This window comes from Leopardus geoffroyi, chromosome A2 (genome assembly GCF_018350155.1).
Source record: "Leopardus geoffroyi isolate Oge1 chromosome A2, O.geoffroyi_Oge1_pat1.0, whole genome shotgun sequence".
Classification (NCBI taxonomy): Eukaryota; Metazoa; Chordata; class Mammalia; order Carnivora; family Felidae; genus Leopardus; species Leopardus geoffroyi.
This window is the reverse complement of record NC_059331.1, coordinates 153,108,349-153,129,957: the sequence shown is the minus strand read 5'-3', so window position 1 is coordinate 153,129,957 and position 21,609 is coordinate 153,108,349. Positions and strand designations below refer to the sequence as shown.

Genomic DNA, 21,609 nt, shown 5'->3' with positions numbered 1-21,609 from the left:
TCTGCTTGTAAATCATAATTTGAGACCTTATCTTTTGTTTCTTCATTTAGAAACATATAAAAGTTATAAAAATAAATGAGCTAACTTTTTGAAACTCGGAATTCTCAACTTTCAAACATCAAATATTGAAAGCAATTGTTAATACAATGATATCTACTTAAATTTTGGTCTGCGTTTTTGATACCTTCCAGTTTGCTAACCAACATGCCACGTCATTACAGATTATTTGTCTGTAAATCATATATACTATTATGTATAATTTAAGTAAATTAAAGAGCATAACATTAATTAAATGGGAAAATGTCAAAACTACTTTCTTTTTTAATGTTTTTATTTATTTTTGAGACAGAGAAAGACAGAGCATGAGCAAGGGAGGGGCAGAGAGAGAGGGAGACACAGAATCCGAAGCAGGCTCCAGGCTCTGAGCTATCAGCACAGAGCCCGACACGGGGCTCGAACTCACGGACTGTGAGATCATGACCTGATCTGACGTCAGACGCCCAACTGACTGAGCCACCCAGGTGCCCCAAAAACTACTCTTTAATGAATATTGTTAAAAATGAATTTAAAATGAACTTATGGTACGATATTTGAGACATATACAACTAAAGGAAGTATATTTAATAGAATTTTTTTTTTATTGCAAAAAGGAGAAAATGTTTAAAACCATCCCATGGGGGTATGGTTGAGATATTATATGAATAGTGAAAGGGATTAGAGAAAAATAATGGAGATAAAATCAAAATAATGGAGAAAACTGACTTGGGATTATGGGAGATGTTCCCTTACCACCTTAAAGCACCATTCTTCACTCATCTGAAAATGTGTGTGCCCTGGGGTCAGCTATCAAGAGACCCTGCAAGGTTAGGAACAAGGAATGGAAGTTCAAGAGTAAGGATATATGCACTGGTTAGGCAGTTTGTGTTTGCTATTACAGTGGAATCTTCTGCCCTTAGCTTCAGGAGGATCAATGAGGAGGTGTAGAGTGGGTAATACAACCAGGGCAAAGAAATCAAGCCTCTCCATGGAGCCCCTGACAATGGAGCTGCTGGAAGCCTGGCTTTTCTTTTTGTCCTTGGCTGAGTATCAAGAAAAGAGACAAGGGCAGTCAGCATTCTGCTCTCTTCTTCTATGTGTTTGACTGTTTTTAGTTTCTCATATAAGTGGTATCATATAGTATTTGTCTTTCTGTGTCTGGCTTATTTCACTGAGCATTAATGTCCTCCAGATTCATCCAGGAAGGGAAATGGGGAAGTATTAGTCAAAAGGAACAAAGTTTTAGTTATGCAGGACAAAATGAATCCTTGAGATCTGTACCACAGAGTGTCCGTCGGGAACAGCACAGTATTGTAGACTTAAAATTTTGCTAAAGGGTTAGATATTATGTTAAGATTCTTTTCACAAAATAATACTTACTAATGAGGGCAGGAGGAAACTTTTGAAGGTGATGGATATGTTTATGGCATAGATTGTGGTGATGGTTTCATAAGTGTATACTTATCTCCAAACTCATCAAGTTGTACACATTAAATATGTACAGCTTTTTGTATGTCAATCATACCTCAATAAAGTGGTTTAAAAAAAAAAAAGAAAGGGGACATGGGGGTGAGAGCTCAGAAGTAGTGCACTGCAGGCCCCAGTGGTTAAGTCACTCAGCGTCTCATCTGTAGGGCCACTTTGCTACTGCCACTGTTCCCTAGTCTTTGGCATGGTCAGTGTCCTGGTAGTCGTAGCTAATGCAGTGCTTGGTCAGTCTGGTCCCTGTTGCTCTTTCTTCAGAAATGCCTTCACTGTGAAGGCCCTAGGATTGTGCAGAGGGAGGAGTTGAACTGCAGAAAGGATGCCCCACTGGGTAATCTGGGCGCCAGATATATTCTTCTTGCCTGTATTGTTAAATGACAACCATACCTCCACTTAACGATCGGGATCAATTACTCCTGCCAAAATTGTGACTCCTTCCTGTGCCTGCTACTCTCTTGACACAAAGATCTCAGCGTCAGTAGCTGCAGTGGTAGTTTAAGGTTTAAGGGCCTCCTATTACGTCCTGTGGTGGGGATGTTCCCCACATGGGATTCAGACCCTCAGAGCCCAGAGTTCTGGGGATGGGAAACATAAATTCCCCAAGCAGGCCAATGGGATGATGGTAGGCATGGCTGCTCCTAGTCTTACTCCTTGGGTTCTGCATCCAAAAACACCATGAAATGATCCTGGATTTAGTGAGGACAATGAGACTGGAGGATGGTGCTCATAGGGTGTCCTCTGAAAGCTAGTGTCTGTTAACACCTTCAAAAGCCGTTCCGTCTCTCTTTTAGGCCTGCAGCTTCTGGATGCTGTGGGATGTGATGGCACCAGTGTATTTCATGGCTGTATGCTCACTCCTGCACCTCCACTGTAGGAAAATAGTTTCTCCAGTCTGACACAATGTCATGCAGGATCCAGTGTTGGTGGGTCACACATTCTGTAAGCCTTTATATGGTGGTGTCAGCCGAAGCCCAGTCAACAGCTGCTTGATGGAAAATTCATCCCACTGAATCCTTTCCACTGTGGAAGGGGCAGCAACTTATCTTGACTAGAATCAACATATGTTCTGGGTATGGGCTTACCTTTTCCTTCTTCTGGGCTGACTGAAGCCCTTCCCCTTTGAGGGATGGTGCCACATTGGATGCTCAGCCTTGGAATCTTTTGCTGGCAGGTTAGACATTCAACAGGAGCAGTAGCCAGCTCAGTTTTGGTGATTAGAACCCCTTAATGTTGGATCCAAACAACATTCATCACTGGTATCATGGTGGTACATGGACCAAAGTCCATGGATGGCTCATGACAGTGTGCAGTCTGAGTTACTATGTCTGAGTTTTTAGTTCTTACAAACTGAGTGCTCTCTGGTGGGCATTAATATGTAATACAGGGATCCTCACTCCTTATACTTACTTTCATATGTGCATCCATATGCCTCTTCCCCACACCTCCCTGTTTGCTTCCAAGTCTTTGATCAACTAGCCAAGCCATTCACCATTGCCTGTAAGTCATTATGTATTCATATATCAGGCTACCTATCTTTTCACACAAAGTGGGTCACCAGATGCTCTACCTGAAGTAATGTTGATTGGGAGGATTTCTTCCTACTTACATTTCTCTGGGCTATTCCGGAGTGGGCTGAGTAGGCTTTAGGGAAGCAGTAGTACATGTTTGCCCTGGACTCATATGCCAAGTTGACCCATCTGCAAACCAGTTTCAGCTTTTTCCTGTCTCTTTCAGATGATCATTAGGGACTTCCTTATTTCCATAGGTGTGAGTCAGATGAGAGGCTTGGCGGTGGGGGTGGGGGTGGGGGTGCCCGGATGGCTCGGATGAGCGTTGTACTCTTGGTTTTGGCTTAGGTCATGATCTCATGGTTCATGAGTTCGAGACCTGCTTTGGGCACTGTGCTGGCAGCCCGGGGCCTGCTTGGGATCCTTTCTCTCCCTGTCTCCCTGCCCCTCCCCTTCTCACTCATCCTCTCTCTCTCAAAATAAATAAATAAACTTAAAAAAAAAGAGGCCTGGTACGATGTATAAGAGATGATGTAGAGAGTCTGAGTTACCCACCCATATGTTGTACTTGTGCTCTTTCAAACCGCTCATGCTGGATCCCAGATGGTCCCAGTTAAATGTGATGATGGATGGCAGCTGGGTCCACCCAACCTTATGGCTTAGTGATCCGACAGGGCCCGGGGTCGCGACCTCCTGGTGATTTGTAGTCAGGCATTCTTCCAGCACAGCATAGGAGTAGAAGAGCGGTTTTTTGAGAGATATACGGTTCTCTTCTGCACAACCTTGTTTCATAATCCAATCTGTGTTGCGATTCTCCCGTTGGTGTTTGCCATAAACTCCAGAGGGCATCTCCTTTCCTGCCTAATATCTCTAGTAGCATGGGGTCTTCTTGGTTGTATGGCCCAACTGACAGGGCCTACTTTCTTTGCAGACTGTACCTGGTTCAGAGTTGTTTTCTGCTCTAGGCTCCATTCTAAGCTAGAAGCATTTAATGTCATCCAGTTAATGGATCAGGACAGTATTCCTCAGTGTAGAGTATGCTGCCTCCAGAACCCAAAGAGGCCTACTGAGTGCTGTGGTTCACTGCTAGTAGTCAAACTTGTGAAATGCAATCGTCTTTCCTTTAAATTGGATAGGATATTCTAGCATGCTCTTTTTTTTTTTTTTTTCAACGTTTATTTATTTTTGGGACAGAGAGAGACAGAGCATGAACGGGGGAGGGGCAGAGAAAGAGGGAGGCACAGAATCGGAAACAGGCTCCAGGCTCTGAGCCATCAGCCCAGAGCCTGAGGCGGGGCTCGAACTCACGGAGTGCGAGATCGTGACCTGGCTGAAGTCGCACGCTTAACCGACTGTGCCACCCAGGCGCCCCTAGCATGCTCTTAACCACTAACCCTAGATGCTTCACTGATGTGTGGGATCTCTGATTTCTCATAGTGCTTATCTCTCCACCTTCTGTCTTATTTTAAAAAATTTAATGTTTATTTATTTTTGAGACACACACACACACACACAGTGTGAGCAGGGAAAGGGCAGAAACGCAGAGAGGGAGACACAGAATCGAAAGCAGGTTCCAGGCTCCAAGATGTCAGCACAGAGAACCCGACATGGGGCTCAACTTCATGAGCCATGAGATCATGACCTGAGCTGAAGTCGGATGCTTAACCGACTAAGTCACCCAGGAGCCCCACCTACTATCTTATTAAGCACCCTCTGGTGTACTTGCCATGTCTTGCTCATCCATTTTGACATAATGTGATCGATACAGTGAATCAAGTGGTGTTCTTCAGAATGTTCAAATGGTTCAGGTCCCTTTGTACTACATTTGGATAGGATTCAGAGGGTTAAAAGCCCTGTTCACTCTACCAAGTGAATGTAAACAATTTTTGATTCCCTTTCCAGAAGGGATGGAAAAGAATTCATTTGTCACATTAGTGACTGCATGTCATAGACTCAAGGCCAGAAGAGGCCCAATTTGGTACAGTAGCTGCATTTAGATACACCGGGTTGAATTTCCGGTAGTCCAGCATTATTGTTCAATGTAATGTCTGGTTTTGTAGGAGCTCCACACATGAACTAAATGGAGATATTTTGGGGAACACCACCACTGCTTCTTGTAGTCTTTCAGGGTGGCATGTAAAGAGATAATAACTTTAACAAATGTAAATACGATACCATTATTATAACTTAAAAATTAATCATTTAATATCACCTAATACCTATTACTTTTGAGAATGTGGCATTGGTTTTGATTTAGATATGACTGAGAGGATGGTGTGGGGTTTCATGTGGGTTTCCTCTCTGTGCTAGCTCTTACACAGCAGACTAGGAAGCCAATAAATGGAGTTCCTCCAAATATACAAGATATGTTCACTCCAATTACACAATTAGGGACCAGGGAAATTAACTCTGGTGGATTTGTGGACCAGTAGACTCTCTGTGAGCCAGTCTTGGTCCAGGACTTCATTTTTTTTTTTTAATTGGCCTTGTACATCCATACTCTAACAGGGCACCAAGATGTTGCTTCATACCCAGGTCGTTGGGTACACATACCAACTTGGACTCTAGTCCAGTAGTCTTTAGAATATTTGGACAGTTCTGCCCAAATACATCTTCCCAAATAAATGTCTATAGATCTTTTAGTTAGAGGCTGGGGAAATGTTGCCATAGACCATTGCTAGGATGTTGCAGGATTTTTCTCCTGCAGACTTGCTCTCTCTAACCAGTGAGTTTTCCCTTTGAAAACTGGTGTGAGTCCAGAAATGAGGCAAAAGATTATGACTCATTATGGGAGCGTTTGTCCTCCCATCTCTTGATCCTCCATTCTTGATTTCTTTGGATTGTATTGGTTGAGTCATACCCATTTTATCTGATAATCCATCTTGTCTCTAGAGAGGTCATGCTATATTAACCATTTGATAGCTCTCTGTAGGTCAAGCCCCTTGGCTGCCACTTCAGTGTTGCAGTAATTGTACCCACATTGCTTCAGTGGTTAAGTGCTGCCACATGGTCTCTATCATCTTGAGATTCTGTAATTCCAGTTGCTGTCAGAGTACTCATTCTGTTAGCCATTTCCTACCCTTAGACGTAACCTCCAGAGAAGAGCTGCTCACCAATGATGGTGTCCTTCTTGCCAGTTTTTCATTGCTTTTTTAAGAGGAGTATCCTTTGCATCCTCTCGCAGAACAGAGTCAACTAATGGATTTTCTAGCTGTACCTAATATAGCAACTCTATTGTGCCTACTTCTGTGAGATTTTCATCACTTCCTCTATCACAGGGATTCTGGCATTTCAATTTCACTTAACACGAATCTTTCTTTATTCAAGTTTTCAGAATGCTGTCAAGTGTTAGTAGCATGATCTTCTGAGGTTCCTGATAATGTGTTAAATGCTCTATTGTAGAGGAACACTCCCACATTGAGAGACTCCTTTATCCAGCTTGAAGTCCTGCCCCTTTTATTCTGAACCTTCAGAATGCAGTCCCATACACATGTTCCCATTCCAGCTGGTACATACTGGTGAGGTCCTGCAGCTAGACCTTTTGAGATGAGATCTGTTCTTCCGTTGTGCCTATACACCTCCCTGGCTGGGCATGCTGGTGTGAAAAATAATTAGGCCATTTGTAGTACTACCAGGAAGAGTAATGTAACACTCTATGGTGTTTGAAAACTTAACCACAACAACAACAAAAACAATATCAGTCCATGTTAAGTGGAGTAGAAATGCCAGAATGGCTGTAATAGAAGAAAAAACAATCAAAATCTTACAGAAATAGTTGATATATGAGGCATAGCTGGAAAATCCATCAATTGACTGTTAAACCCTTAAAATGAAGTCAAGACTCTTTCTAGACAGCAGAATCCTTTCTTTCTCTAAGCATACAGCATATGGTAATAGTACTTTGACATACATTCATGAAACCGGGGTGGGGGAGGGCACAATTTGAGTAATTTTGGCAACTTTTATAAGTCTCTTTCTCAACTGTCTGAGAGCTATTATAGCAAAATAGCCCAAGTTTACACAAAAACAAAGCGTAGTTAGTTCTGCCGGCAGAAGACCATTTTCCTCTTTAGTTAAGGGTAAAAGTATAACCACTTATTTCCTGGAATGTCATGCTGTCAGCAGGATTGTAGATTATATGGCTTCTCTGAAAAGCTGCAGTGATTTGTATTGGTAACTGTAGTAACATCAGTCCCATCTTTAGGAAAAGTTGTTTTCAAATAAAACAACCTGTGTGGTGAATATTATCAGTGTTATAATTTTATTGGTAAGTGTATCAATTATGGGACAGTCAGATGAAATTAATTTTCATGGATGATCATTACCATGATTAGCTGCTTGTGTCATTAGGAAAGTACTTTCATGTAAGGAACTTGCCTCGTATTCTAGGACTAACATAAAAACAATGGTTAACATCTTATATGCAGTTTTGGACATACTGAGTATAACACTAAGTACTTGTATAAAGTATTTTTGTCCTAGAATGAGGATAGTCATAAAAATATGAACTATAAATATCACAGTTAAAAATAGTTACCATGTAAATCAATTCCCATTCTTGTAGAATTATTCTAATTATTCCTTAATTACAATATTCTGAGGTAAGCGGTCTGCTTCCATAAAGTCATCTGTCTCTGAAAATGACTAAGTTCTGGAAATCAAGTCTTAAGCTCTTCCGACAGTCTGACAACTTCATAGTAACTGTTAACTTTACTAAGAAGACTGCCCCAAATTTTGCTTCCTGCCTGCTCAGGATATTTAATTTATGATCTGTAGTTTATTTGTTTTAATGTTTATTTAATTTGAGAGAGAGAGAGAGAAAGAGAGCGCACATGTGCATGAGCAGCAGAGGGACAGAGAGGGATGGTAGAGAGAACCCAAGCAAGCTTGGCACTCAGTGCAAAGCCCAACACAGGGTTTGATCTCATGACTGAGAGATCATGACCTGAGGTGAAATCAGAAGTCAAACGCTTAGTCGACTGAACCACCCAGGCACCCCTGATTTGTAGTTTATAGCAGGGGCCTTCAGTTAAATTGATGGAAAAAGCTGAAACTATGAGAATAATGAGACTGACTCTGATTCATATGTTGTAATTCTAGCAATAGTAGAATGGAAGGACAGAGAATGTTTTATTGAAAAATAATACAGTGTCAATCTGTGTATAAGTCAGCGATTCCCTGGAGTGAAAGCATATCGTGGACAATAAGGTCATTGATAAATTTTCAGAACCTTTAAATAATGCTGTTATAATAAGCCCGATAGACAAAAATTTAAGATTCTTCAAAGATAATTATAATAAAGTCACTGTAGATTCTTAATTTGCAGCACTGTCAGAAGTTATAAAGACATCGCTTGCTTTAATTCCATTTATAAAGACTTCACTTATTATAATTCAATTTAGATGACCACATGGGTTTACATTATGAAAATATTGAATATTCATAAAAATTTTAGCTTAAGACTAGTAAAATCGGCATGGGAGATTTAGGAAGTTCAGGTAGATTAGATTTTCTATGAGTAAATAAACTATTGTTGCATAAGCTAGAATATTAGCGTTGCCCTTGATTCTATATTTTTTTTGTTTTCTTATTAGAGTACAGTTGACACAGGGTTATATTAGTTTCACGTATAACATAGTGATTGGACAAGTCTATCTACTGTGCTCATCACAAGTGTGGCTACCATCTGTTACCATACAACAGTATTACAAACCATTGCCTATATTCCCTATGCTGTACCTTTTATTCCTGTGACTGACTTATTTCCTAACTAGAAGCCTGTACCTTCACTCCCCTTGACCTATTTTGCACATCCACCGACACCTCTGTCCTTTTGCAACCACCACTTCTCTGTTTACGGGTCTGTTTCTGTTTTTCATTTGTTCATTTGTTTTGTTTTTTAGATTCCTCATGTAAGTGAAATTCTCTGTTTGACGTAGTTTGCTTAGCATAATACCCTGTAGGCTATCCATGTTATCTCAATGGCAACTTCTCATTTTTTTTTTTTTTATGGCTGAGTAATATTCCGTAGTACACGTGCACACGTGTTCTCTATCCATTCATCCATCGATGGACACCTAGGTTACTTCCATATCTTGGCTATTATAAAGCTGCACTAACCATAAGGGTGCATATATCAATACCAAATTCTCACTGAGAAGAGCAAGGAAAAAGGCACATTGTAGAAGTAGCCTAACATCTGCTGATTCATATTGTCAGGCAAGGGTACACACATCAGTGAAAGACTGGAATGAACAGTTCCTTGAGGGGGAAAATGTCAACAACATCTGTGCACTAGGAAAGGAATTGGTTTATGGTGGTTTTGTTAATTGAAAATTAAAGGTTGTTGTATGTAAGTGATGAATCACAGGAATCTACCCCCGAAACCAAGAGCACACTGTATACACTCTATGTTAGCTAACTTGACAATAAATTATATTTAAAAAAAAATTAAAGGTTGCACTCTGGAGAGGGCAGTATTACTCTGTGAGTCTGTAGATAGTTGATTAAAACAAGTGTCATTTTTTATTAGAAAGAAGTTTTTAGATCGGTTAGATTAGGTTGCTGTGGGTCAGTCTAAGGTCAAAGAAGTACCATTTTTTTAGTGGCTAAAAAGATGTCTTCAGTTAGGTTGGTGTGGGTCTACTCCGGAGTCACTCAAAGGTCTTAGTTATTTATCAGCTTCAGCTGGTGGTGCTCAACTGTCACAGTTGTTTGTGAGCCTAAGCTGGTTAAAAGCAGTTGCACTGAACCCACACCACCAGTTTGAGATCTTCAGCGAGGTACTGCCCTGATCGGAAATGTTCCCTTTTTTATTGTATTAAATCGCCATGGTATTCATATCTCGTTGGATAAGTTTACAACTTACAACTTTACAACAGTTTTATTTTATTTTATTTTTCTAGAAATAAGGAACTTGCATCTAACTTCCGAACGTTTTAGATGTTAAATCTAGAAAGTGTAAATGTATATCTATTTTTCAAAAATTCTAGAAAGTACTTGAGCAAAAATGCTTCAAGTTCTGTTTTGAGATAAATATTGACTTACTCTTATCATTCCCTTGGGTTTGCCTTTTGCAATACTTTGTGAATCTTGGACATGGGAGCGATACAGTGAGGTTTGGTTTGTTTTTGTTGTTTAAAAGTTTGGAGGCAAGGGAAGTATCAACAATTCTGTTGGATAAAATGAAGTCAAACAGGGACTCAGATGGTGGTCGGGAGTTTCCCTTACCCAAACCTCGGTTAAATACATAAACAGTAAAATAATTTCAGTTCGTTTCAAATAAAGCCCTTTTTTTCCCCTGGTTTAAGCCAAGGCTCTGGAACTGACTGCCATTGGGTATATCCCCTAGATTGCAGAAGAAAAAGAGATAGCAAAGTTTTAGCTGCTCAGAATAAATGTTGTTTAAATTGTATTCCAAAGGTTTAATTCCATTAAAAAAACCAACCAAAAAGAGGTTCATGGCATTTATAATTCTGAAGCCCGTTAGATCTAAAGCATCTGGCCCTCCCATCCCCATTTTCCTTTGTGATAGTGATGAACAAAATAGTCCTTAAAAATCCTAGTCAGTTGAAATTCAGTAGGGGCATCTGTCAGTACCATAATATTAGATTTGGGGCAGCATTTTAAAATGGGTAATTAGGAATCTGGCTCTTTTTGCTGTGCTGAGATCCCGGCCAAAACCTCCCCATCACAGGTGGTCTGTGGGAACTTGGTGCATGAAGGCTCTGATGTGGTTCTATTTATGTCTCTATGTTAGACAATAACCCTAAAGCCGAAGCTGCTGTGACTGTGTCAGACTAGCATTCAAAACAAAGAACAGACCTCATTTCCAAGGGACCCACTACAATTCTATATGAGCAGAGTGCCCAGAGCCCTAGTTGTTTGTTTCTGGTATCGTCCTGGCTGTTGGGACTACAGTGGATTGTGTCTGTTTCTCTCTGAAGCCAGAAGGCCAATATGCAGTAGAGGGCTGGGCTAATACACATACTCTGTACCATCAAATAGAGTATTACTAGTCCTTTTAGTCACTGGGGGACTTCATCAGCAAGGTGGTGGGAGAGGTTCCTGTTGATGGATCTTCGCAATGAAAATATTCTTTCATTTATACTTACTGTGTTACAAAGATCTTTCAGGTAAATTGCCTTATTTGATAAATAAAACTATTTTGTGGTATAGGAGAAGTTTGTATTTTTATTCTCATTTTCAGGTGAAGGGAGAAACTCTAAGTGTTAAGTGATTTGCCTGAGATCACCAGGCCAATAATTAGAAGAGCCAAGAACTGTTTTTAGCTTTGCCGACTCTTCATAAGCTTCTATTTGATATACCATCATCTGTTGTATGAATTGATAGAATAGTGGCTGGGTAATAGTGTTTAAGACTCTGTCCACTTATACATTTGGCACAGAACAGTCCGACTTCTAGTTGAGGCCACTGCTCTTATGTCACCAATTCTACCATACTGGTTTTCAGCCATGCAATATGGCGATGTCACAGATTTAAGAAATGAAAATTAGAATCCCAGTATGCTTCCCATGCCTATAGGAGTTGGGGAAAATTATGTAAGGGGCATATTTTCAGGTGGTTTGGGTTAGGTTTTTAAGGTCTGGATAGCATAAAATTCATAATTGGATCATGATGTGGTAGCAGTGACTTTCTTCTTCCATTAGAAAATATACCCTGCCTATGATTTTCAAAGAACTATGCTGGATTGTAGAGATCTGTCAAGAAATATTATAAGCGCTTCTCTCAAAGAGCTCATAATTCCATTGGAGAGATAATTCATGTGCATATAAAATAACCAGCAACTTAGGGCACTTCATCAATGCCAGGTGAGGGCCAGGTGGAAAGGCTTATAATCCAGGAGGAGCCATCACAGTGAATTCAGGTGATCTTAGAAGACTTGGAATTTTGTAGTGCAAGTAAAGTTCAGATGCTGTATGTGAAATATTGGTAGGCATTCTAGATGGTGGCTTGAAGAGAACAGAGAAAAAAATGGGCAAAAACATGGAAATGAACAAAGCATGTTGAAAATATAACGAAATCCATCCTACTAAACACAGGAACTTATAATAGGCATGGGAGATTGGTGTCGAAAAATTGGGAAGATTATGGGTGGCTCTAGATGCCAGTGTGAATAGTTGATCCTATAATTTTGAGGAAAGAAGTCGCTATTTGAGTATTTTGAGATAGCCACTGATACGTAAGAAGCAGTATTTTCCCTGGAGGCCATGCCCAGGATAGGGTGAAGAATATAGGGGAAAACAGACCATCCCAGGAGAAACAAATTAGAAAATGGAGCAGAGATCCAGATGTGGAGTGACCAATCTGTGGAGCCTGATGGCTGCTGGACACGGGGTGCAGGATAGAAGGGCCTAGCTGCATGGCCAAGACTGGCCTCAGGAGCTCCTGCACAGGCACTGCACCAGCATCAGTAGCCTTGCTCTTGGCTACTGGCTTCCTTCCTCCTGCAGTCACAGGTTGTTTCACTGGCTCTAAAGAGAAGTTTTATTCATCTCTCTTTTGCCCAGTCCATCAAGAGTGCCTTGAGAGATGATGAGGAACTTGGCAGACACCTCCCATGTGAATTCATTCCTTCAGATTTGGTGCCATCATATATCACATTGACTCCTATTGAATGGAATTCTATCCCACTGAATTGAAAAGACCTGCATACCTAACCCTTTGGCCCCCGGACTTGCTGTCCTCTCTGTAAGCTGTTTCTGTCTGGCCGTTCTAAGTCTCCGTGCTGGGGGCTGTGTGGGTTGTTAGTGGCCACACAGCACTGAACACCACACCTGTCCTCATAATTCAGTCCACGTGTGTTTTACAAACAGTGTGTCATTTCCTGGGGGAAAATGATAGTATCATTGACAGAAAGAGGCATTATTTGGGGAGAGGTGAGTGTGTTATGGTCCGTAAGACCACCTGTGTCGAAGATTCATTAGGATTACTCCCAGGACTCAGTATGTATTACAGCTCTGATTTATCACAATGAAAGGATCCAAAGCAAAATCAGCAAAAGAAAAGGCACGTGGGGCAAAACCTGGAGGAAACTGGGTGCAAGCTTCTGAAAGTCCTCTCCTAACAGAGTCACACAGGGTGTGCTTAATTCCTCCCATATGAGTGGTGACCACACTTGTGAAATGTTGTCCTCCAGTCTCATGAGAGGCTCAGTGCACAGAGTTTTTACTGGCGGCTGGTTACATAAGCACCTTCTGCGTGGCACATATCCACATCCCAGAGTCTCAAAAGGAAAGCAGGTGTTGAGCATAAACCACATCATTTGTACCAACATTTTAGGTGCAGTGAGCCGCTCTTAACTGTTGGGGGAATGGGGAACCCCTCTGGAAGTCCAAGTTTCTAGATGCCAGCCAAGGGCCAGGCTTGCAAGCAGCTGTGTAAGGAGAGTGGTCACCCCCCCCCCCCCTGCTGTGTTCACTTCTCTGCACTTGGAATGATTGTTATCACTTAAGTTGCTGAGAAAGGGATATTGAAGGAGAGATTTTTCAAAATCCAGGAGAGTCTGATGTTAAGTCATGTTTCTGGAAGTGAGATTTGAGTTTGGGGCAAAAGAAAGGGGTTAAAGGAGGAATCACAGAGTACAGAGGACTGAAAGCGGTCCTGGTCTTATATCGTGTGCAGGGGACCAGGGAAGCAGGTGGAGAACGTGAATGTGTTTTAGGAGCCCAAGAAGAGGGAGAGGCTCAAAATGGAGAAAACGCTCCATGGTATTTAAAATGCCACAGATTGGTAGGAATTCGGGGGACTGCACAAAATGCCATTGAGAATTCTTTTAATAATGTGTAAATTGATTTTTTTTCTTAAGATTTTCTGTACACATTAAAGCAAGACTTTTCAGCCAATGTCTTTTTTTTTTTTTTAATTTTTTTTTTTTCAACGTTTATTTATTTTTGGGACAGAGAGAGACAGAGCATGAACGGGGGAGGGGCAGAGAGAGAGGGAGACACAGAATCGGAAACAGGCTTCAGGCTCTGAGCCATCAGCCCAGAGCCCGACGCGGGGCTCGAACTCACGGAGCGCAAGATCGTGACCTGGCTGAAGTCGGACGCTTAACCGACTGCGCCACCCAGGCGCCCCACAGCCAATGTCTTAATAGCTTCCCTGCCTATCACATCTTTGTGTTTTCTTTTGATCACTTTACAAAATCCCTTTTACAATTTTTTTTTTGTCATTGCTTTGCATTACTTTATTCGAGTATAGATGTCACAGGAAGATAGAAATGGAAGAGCTTTGGGAAGGCTAAACGAAATTCTTTGAGCATTACTGCGTGCTTACTTCTCTCTGATAATTCTTTAAGGATAGCAACAGCCAAAAAGCGCCTCTTCCATTCTTGATTGAAAAGTAATTGTTTGTTCATTTAAAAGGATTGTGTTTGCCATTCCATTAATCTCTTTCCTGCTTGCTGGTGAAGAATAAACATTGAAAGCTGCTTGTTTGGAGCCCCAAGGGGGATGGTGAAAGTGTTTGAAAATCCTCCTACACCCTCGGACTCTTCCACACCCCTGCTTCTAGGTCCTAACTCTGATACTTAATTTCTCTCTCTGTGCATTCTCAGATGTTAAGGTTGCACAGCAGCTCTGAGATGGATGCCCATCATTGAAAAGAACTATGTGGCCCAATAGTGGCTTTTCTTTTGCTTGTAATAAAACCCTGTCCAAACCACATTTATTGGGGGGAAAAGAAACAACTCTCTTTGTGGCTGGCTTGAGTACTTAGTGGCACAGCAAATATTGGTGCCTCATCTCACACTCCAGATGATTCAGGGGTAGGAAACTCTTACATGGCAGAGGGTGGGACGTAAGTGCTGAATGTGGCATTGGCAGTCCCAGTCACCTTGAGTGGTGGGGACACATCTGGCCTTCCTCGCTTCATTGGACTTCAGGAGGGCAAATGCGTGACGTGATTGAAGTGGTTTTAAATTCTCTCTCTCTTGTCCTAACCTCCCAGGGCTTCCAGCAAAAGTTCTCCTTCCACAGTAAAGAGATTGTGGCTATCAGCTGTTCCTGGTGCAAACAGGCGGTAAGTTTGGGAACGAAATGAAACAAAGTGGGCTCTTGTTTTATCAAAATGAACCTATGTCATTACTTGAGTTGCTGTCTGTAAATGGAAGGTCATCCTAATTTATGTATTATTTCTCTCACATAGGATCCTTGAAGGATTAGATTAAACCATAGGACTAATGCCTCTATGAAATGGGAGAAACTAGAGATTCAAGTAACCCTTTAATTTATACACACTGAAGCCTAGGATGAGAGCCTGGGAAATCCTCCCCTGTTCCTACCCTGGGTCTAGACTTGAGGACTTCTCACCCCCTAGCATGTATTTCTTCCATTGCACTAGATTGTTGACAACTCCGCTACGGTTGGAAGTTGCACCATTGGATAATCCTTCTAACACCGGAATCAAGCCATCTTGGTTCTTCTGTTTTTGATGTGGGTGCCTTTTTTATGGGGCTGTACTGGGGTAAGGAGTGGTCTTGTACCCTTCTTTAGGCTTGGATATTGTTATAGCTCTTTGTATGGCTGTTCCTTACATTTGAACATATATATGTTCGTTAGGATCCAGTGATGTTTTCCCTATTTTCCTCTTTTGTCTATCCTTTTGACATTTTTTTTTTAAATACCCCTTTTCAACCAGAGGGTTCATTTTCTTATTTGCCTACATACCTGTTCTTTTTTTTAACCAGACAATGCTAACTTGTGGATTGGCCAGCTGTGGCCCATAGGCTAAATCTGACTGCTGCCTGTTCTTATAAATAACATTTTACTGGAACACAGCCATGCCCATCCATTGATGTATTGTCCATGGCTACTTTCATGCTACAATAGCAAAGTTGATAGTTGTCACAGAGACAGTATGGCCCCATAAAGCTCAACTATTTACTATCCGGGCCTTTTATAGAAAAAGTTTCCAGACCCCTGCTCTAATCTCTCAGTTCACCTACTTTGTTGAATGACTGTGTAATTGGGACAGAGTCTGTTCATTGCACAGACAACCTGAAAAGACAGGGCTGCAGTATTTCAGCTAAGGGTTTGCAGGAAGACTTTGGCCTCCTACACACATGAGATTTAACGAGCCAACCTAGCCCACAGGGCCAGAGCAGATGAATTTAGGTGAAACACATAAAAGTGACATGTTTGTAGGTCAGCTGCTTTTGAACTTTGGGAATTTTATAAAGTTTGACCCAGTCTCTGTAGCATAATTTCCCTAGGCCCCCATGTATCAGGAGAACCTATTGTCAGTAGATAGGGTTGCACTAGTCTGGAAAGCTCAGTGCTTGCTGTGTCCCTATCCTGCCACATTTTCTAGGCATTTCCATCTCCTTTCAGTTAATTTTTACACAAATAATCTTTGTTCAAGAATCTGCTCACAAATATAAGGTCATCCTAGTTCTTGAATGAAACTATCCTATTCCATCAAGGCACTGTCTCCACCTAGAGACAAAGAAGCTGATTCAGGTTTCAGGTGTCCCTAACAGTATATGTGCTGCTGATTTCCCTGATCTGTTGAGACGCCACCTGTGGGAGAGTATTGGCAGCGTGGGCTCCTATAGGCTGCATCTGTTCCGATGCTGGAACTTCCAGGCTGTGGTGAGATGGTTTATCCAGAGTCCATTAATTTGGGAACTCAATCCCACTTCACCTGGAGCACGTGTTGTCTTTACATTAATTCATAGTCCAATTGAATCCCATTGTAGGTGATTTTGCAAGAACTAGAAATATAAAAATTTAAGACAAATTACATTGGTGATACATTTTAGCCCTACAGGTAATTCCTTCTAGGATATCTAATGTCAAATAAGTGCCCTCTGTAGGCACTTCCGGCAGCAGGAAAAAACAAACAAACAAACAAACAAACAAACTGGATTTGAGAGCTGGGCTTTTGGGTTTAGGCTCTGACTCCACCTTGTAAAAGTTACGCACTTTTGGACGTAGCTCTCTGTCTAGATTGGAGACGACACAAGTACAAATTAGGAGTTGAAACAGGCTGTCTCAGAGATCCTGGCCATTTTAGAAATGCAATGAAAATGGGCATTTACGAGTTTATCTGAATTGCTGAAAGAAAATCAGTTTTTAAAGAAGGTATTCAAATAATATTTCTCTAGTGCATCATAGTTTGGAGATCACAAATAACTGATGGTAGGGGAAATTAATAATTTATTTTGTATTTATACTTAATTAGTAATTTTCTACTGGACCACATCAGACCTTGACGATAGGCAGAAATGAAGGCAGATTCTCTCTATGACAGGATTGGGGTGGCCATATTTGCCAGTTTTCCAGAGACTGACCTAATTTATGTCTTTTGTTGCAACGTAATTATTATTAGTGCTCCCTTCCATTCTTAAAATTGTTCCAGTTATGATGACAAATTACGGTTCCGTTAAGTATAATGCGGTAGAAACTGATGTTAAGGTTTTTAAAAAATCCCTGATTAAAACTTTAAGGCCCATAATTATTGTAGCATGTGGATTTTGTTTATTAGGAAAATATTATTACCACACATCACTATCACTTTACACACAAAAGAGGATTGAAAATGTGATTGGCCTATGGTCACTTAGTCTGTTGGTACAGAGTTTAACCACTAATCCTGAAGTATTGCTACGATCATCAGTCTACATTTACTTCCTTCCTATCAAAAACAGGCAGCGTTTTAGATTTGCCAAGTGTAATAGGATCGTTGTATTTTTCGGCAGCCCCAAACAAACCCAGCAGAGGCTATCTCTTTGTTTCCCCTTGAGTTAAGAACTCTCTAGAAGAGACCTCTTGATTCTTTCCTGGGTGTCCTAAACTGGAGGGACTACCCAGGGTGGATTTACATCTATTATTAGCAAAAAGAGAGGAACTACTCTTCTGTTTGCGTTCATTTCCTCCTCAACATTGTTTCCCATCTAGTCTGTGACCAGCACAAGTCAAGTGCAACAAAATTATATGCAGGGCTAGGATTAATAGAAGCATTCGAGACCTCGTTATGTAAATATCCTATTAAAAGCTTATAAAGTTTTAGCTGGCCTTGACCTACAAGATTGATTTCTTTATCTGTTTGTAAAGTGGAACGAATTCAAAATCTCACTTCCAGGGCTGTTTGGGTAGTGATAAGGAGCGTGTGTCCTCAGTGTCTGTGCCTGTGGGCGAGTGTGCACGTGCACATGTACTTACTCCTTGTGCCCATGTATGATTCCTGGATTTGTTTACTGGCCTGTTTTTCTCCTCAGTTTCACAATAAGGTGACCTGCTTCATGCTGCATCACATTGAAGAACCCTGCTCCCTGGGGGCTCATGCTGCTGTCATTGTCCCGCCCACCTGGATCATTAAGGTGAAGAAACCTCAGGTAACTTCTGGGACCCTGGTGCTGCTGGGCCTGTGCAGAGAAGAAGGAACTGCTGCTTCTTGCTTTTCTTGCCCTGACTTTTTTTGGGGGTTCCTAAAATCTCTGCTCACTCATCCCCACAGCCCCATGCTCAGCTTCCCCGGTACATTCCATTAGCCCATCACTTTACTGCAGTTGGGCTCTCTCATGGAACCAGCCTCCCTTTCCCACAGAAATCAAAGTTCCACAGCAGGAATGTTTCCTTCCCATTCATGTGCTAATGATATTCTCTTTGGGTGTTCTCCTGAATTCATTAAATACAAGTGGTGGGTGCAGCTAATTTCTTACACAACTCTCTTCTCTTCCAGCCTGGGCATCCCCAGGGAGTGAATGTGAGGGCAAACTGTGCAGGCTTCCGTGTTTGGTTGAGATTACCACCACTTCCAACCTGACCGGCAGACTGTGGGTCATGACCTTCCTAAATACACAAGGCCTGCTCAGAGAGCAACACTCTTTTCTTAAGGCAAAGTAGAATTTATCCTCTTAATACCTAATCTCATTCTGTATTCAATTCTTGTTGTACATTCTGTCCTAGAGTGTCTCTGCAATATTCTGGGAAACCTTAGTGGTTTCTCAACAAGGTCGTAATCTTTGACAGCAGAATTTCTACCTTTGTACTAGACATCTTAGACCATTAGCTCCAAGGTATGGGATGGCAGACTTTTAATGTGATGGGGGAAAGGTGGTACCTCCCCTGGGGATGCAGCTACTTTAGGATGTCCTACTGAGTGTAATATCTTTATAACCTGTGGCAGTCCTACTTTATATGGTCTTCAGAATCATCATGCATTTTATTCTCATTGACTCAGTTTTATTTTAAAAACTGGTGGATCATGGACACTTTTGCTTTGTGTGTTTTTATTTAAGTTCAGCTTCTGTTGATGAGTAACACTTAGTAATAATCTTTCCATGTTACAATCCGTGAAAGCCCTTGGGAAATCTTTTCCAGAGGCAAGTGCAAGATCTGTACATTAAAAAATGGGAGCCTTAGCTTTCTCATCTTACATTTTAGAGCCAAATGCTAAGAGCTGTTAAAGGAGGTGCCTAAGGTGATAGCAAGTATAGTACTGTGTTTGAAATTCAAGTGTACCGATGTTCAATTTAGTGTTAACTTAAAAAATCTAACCTTTTTACTTCTTTACTGCCCTTTGGTTCCCCAACCCCTGAAATTCAGTAGTGTCTCCAAGAACTTTATATTAAATTTTCAGTTCAACCAATATGTTTTCACTGAAAACCTTGATGGTTTCGGGAAAGCTACTAGGCATTGTGATGTAATATGTGGTGATCCTTGCTCTGAAGAACTATGTAGTTCTCTTAAGGAAAGATCAGGGCGAGAGCCTCATGAAGGAGGTGGGTTTTATTCTACCTCTTTAAAGATGGGTGGGATTTAGATCGATGGAGAAGAGAGGAAAGAGCAGGCAGGAGAATGACACCAGCAAGGGTGCTGTATCCAAAATTATACTTGTGAGGCTGTGAGACTTAGTTTGCACTACATCGGGGTGGTGTATTTCTGTAGTGTTGCTTTCAAAGGAACAGAATATGAGATTGTTCACTCTTAGCTCTAAGACTCATCAGTGAGTTCTGGAGCTATCCTTTTAAGCCATCTATTAAAAAGTTGTCCATGAGCCTTTCATCTGTTTGATCCGTTAAGGATGATTACCTAACTTACTATTATTTTATTAGAGGTTACCAAGAGGTGTTTTTTCTAATTTGTACTCTTCTTTATTTTCCTGCTGGTAATAAGGGAACTAAAAAATAAAGCTAATACATGACAAATGCTTGAGTATTTACCTTTATTTGTAAATTTTCAGAATAATTGCTTGGTACCTTAGCAACTTTATTAGTTGGCTAACGATGGTGGTGGTGGTGGTGGTTTGTGGAGAGTATCTTTATGAATTATTAACTTACCTCATGTGATATATATATATATATATATATATATATATATATATATATAACATATGTTTCAGTCCATTGGCATCATTTTTTTTATATTCATATTGTTTTATCTTTTACCAGTTAGAACCCCTTCCAGATGGCTTTTATCTCCATTTTTCATAAGCCATGATGTTTTTGATACCTTCCTTTGTTTCACGAATCACACCATGTTCCAGGATCATCTTAAGCATTTCCTGTTCATACCTGCAAGCAGCCATTTCTCTAAGGAATCTTGGTTACTTTCAATGGAGGATGGTAGATACGGTTCGCAGTCTGTTTTCATCACACATGTTTTTATTGTCCTTTTATGATTCAGAACAGTGTAATAATGAGAACAAGGATAGCTAACACTTATGAATGCTTTTATATGTATCAGGAACTATTTCAAGCACTTTCCTTTCAGTATCTCGTTTCACCATCATAGAACCCTATGAGGCAGGTATCCTAATCCCATGTTGTAGCTGAGAAATGAGGAATTGAAGGCAAATAAATTATCCAGGGCCATAAAGTTATTAACTAGTTTGAGGTAATATTTGAACCCAGGAATTCTGAGACTGGAAACCAAGCTCATTTGCTGCCTCACAGTCTTACTATAACAATCCTTGCTAAGTCACCTATCTTTAAAAATTTTGGTATCCCTCGTCCTATGGACCTCAAAAAAGAAGTAATCAATTAACTAAATTCTCTTTGAAATCCAGTGTATGATGAGCTTGGGGGGCAATACAGTAGTGCTTAAGAGCTCTAGCTTATGAGTCAGATCGCCTAGATTCATATGCTTGCTCTGCTATTTAATAACTTACACAATCTCAAAGAATTAAAACTCCTCAACTTTTCATCTTCAAAATGTAAATAATACTAGAACCGACTTCATAGGGTTTTCATGAGGTCTAATGAGCTAAAAAGTAAAAAAAAAAATAAAGCACGTAGAACAGCACCTAGCTCACTGTAAGTCTCAATAAATGTTAACTCTTGTTATTTTCCTTGTTGAGTATAGGATATCAAATAAAGTTCTACATCAACAGAGGTGAACCTTGAACAGTCACACGGGGGTCAGGACAGAAGTTATTGTTCCCTGACCCGTCTGTATTACAATGAGAGGAAATGGGAAAAGGATTCTCATGGGGAGAGAGGCAGCGTAGGGGCCACAGCCTGTTGTCTGGTACCCTGTTGTCTGTGCTCTCGAGTGGCCCTTGAAATGCCACTGTAACTGTTGTATTATATACTGTAGTGGGATTGTGTGTTCAC

At 40.9% G+C, this 21,609-nt stretch overlaps 1 protein-coding gene across 13 annotated transcripts in view; it reads left to right on the top strand.

Moving 5' to 3' along the window:
- DGKI (diacylglycerol kinase iota) overlaps window positions 1–21,609 on the top strand; it is a 444,802-nt gene that overhangs the window by 201,701 nt on the left and 221,492 nt on the right. For 12 of the 13 annotated variants that reach the window (XM_045495795.1, XM_045495789.1, XM_045495788.1 and 9 more), the window contains 2 exons: window positions 15,000–15,071; window positions 18,271–18,387. In XM_045495795.1, the coding sequence (XP_045351751.1) occupies window positions 15,000–15,071; window positions 18,271–18,387 (189 nt within the window). The remainder of the gene's footprint in view (window positions 1–14,999; window positions 15,072–18,270; window positions 18,388–21,609) is intronic. The other variant, XM_045495797.1, reaches the window with a different exon arrangement.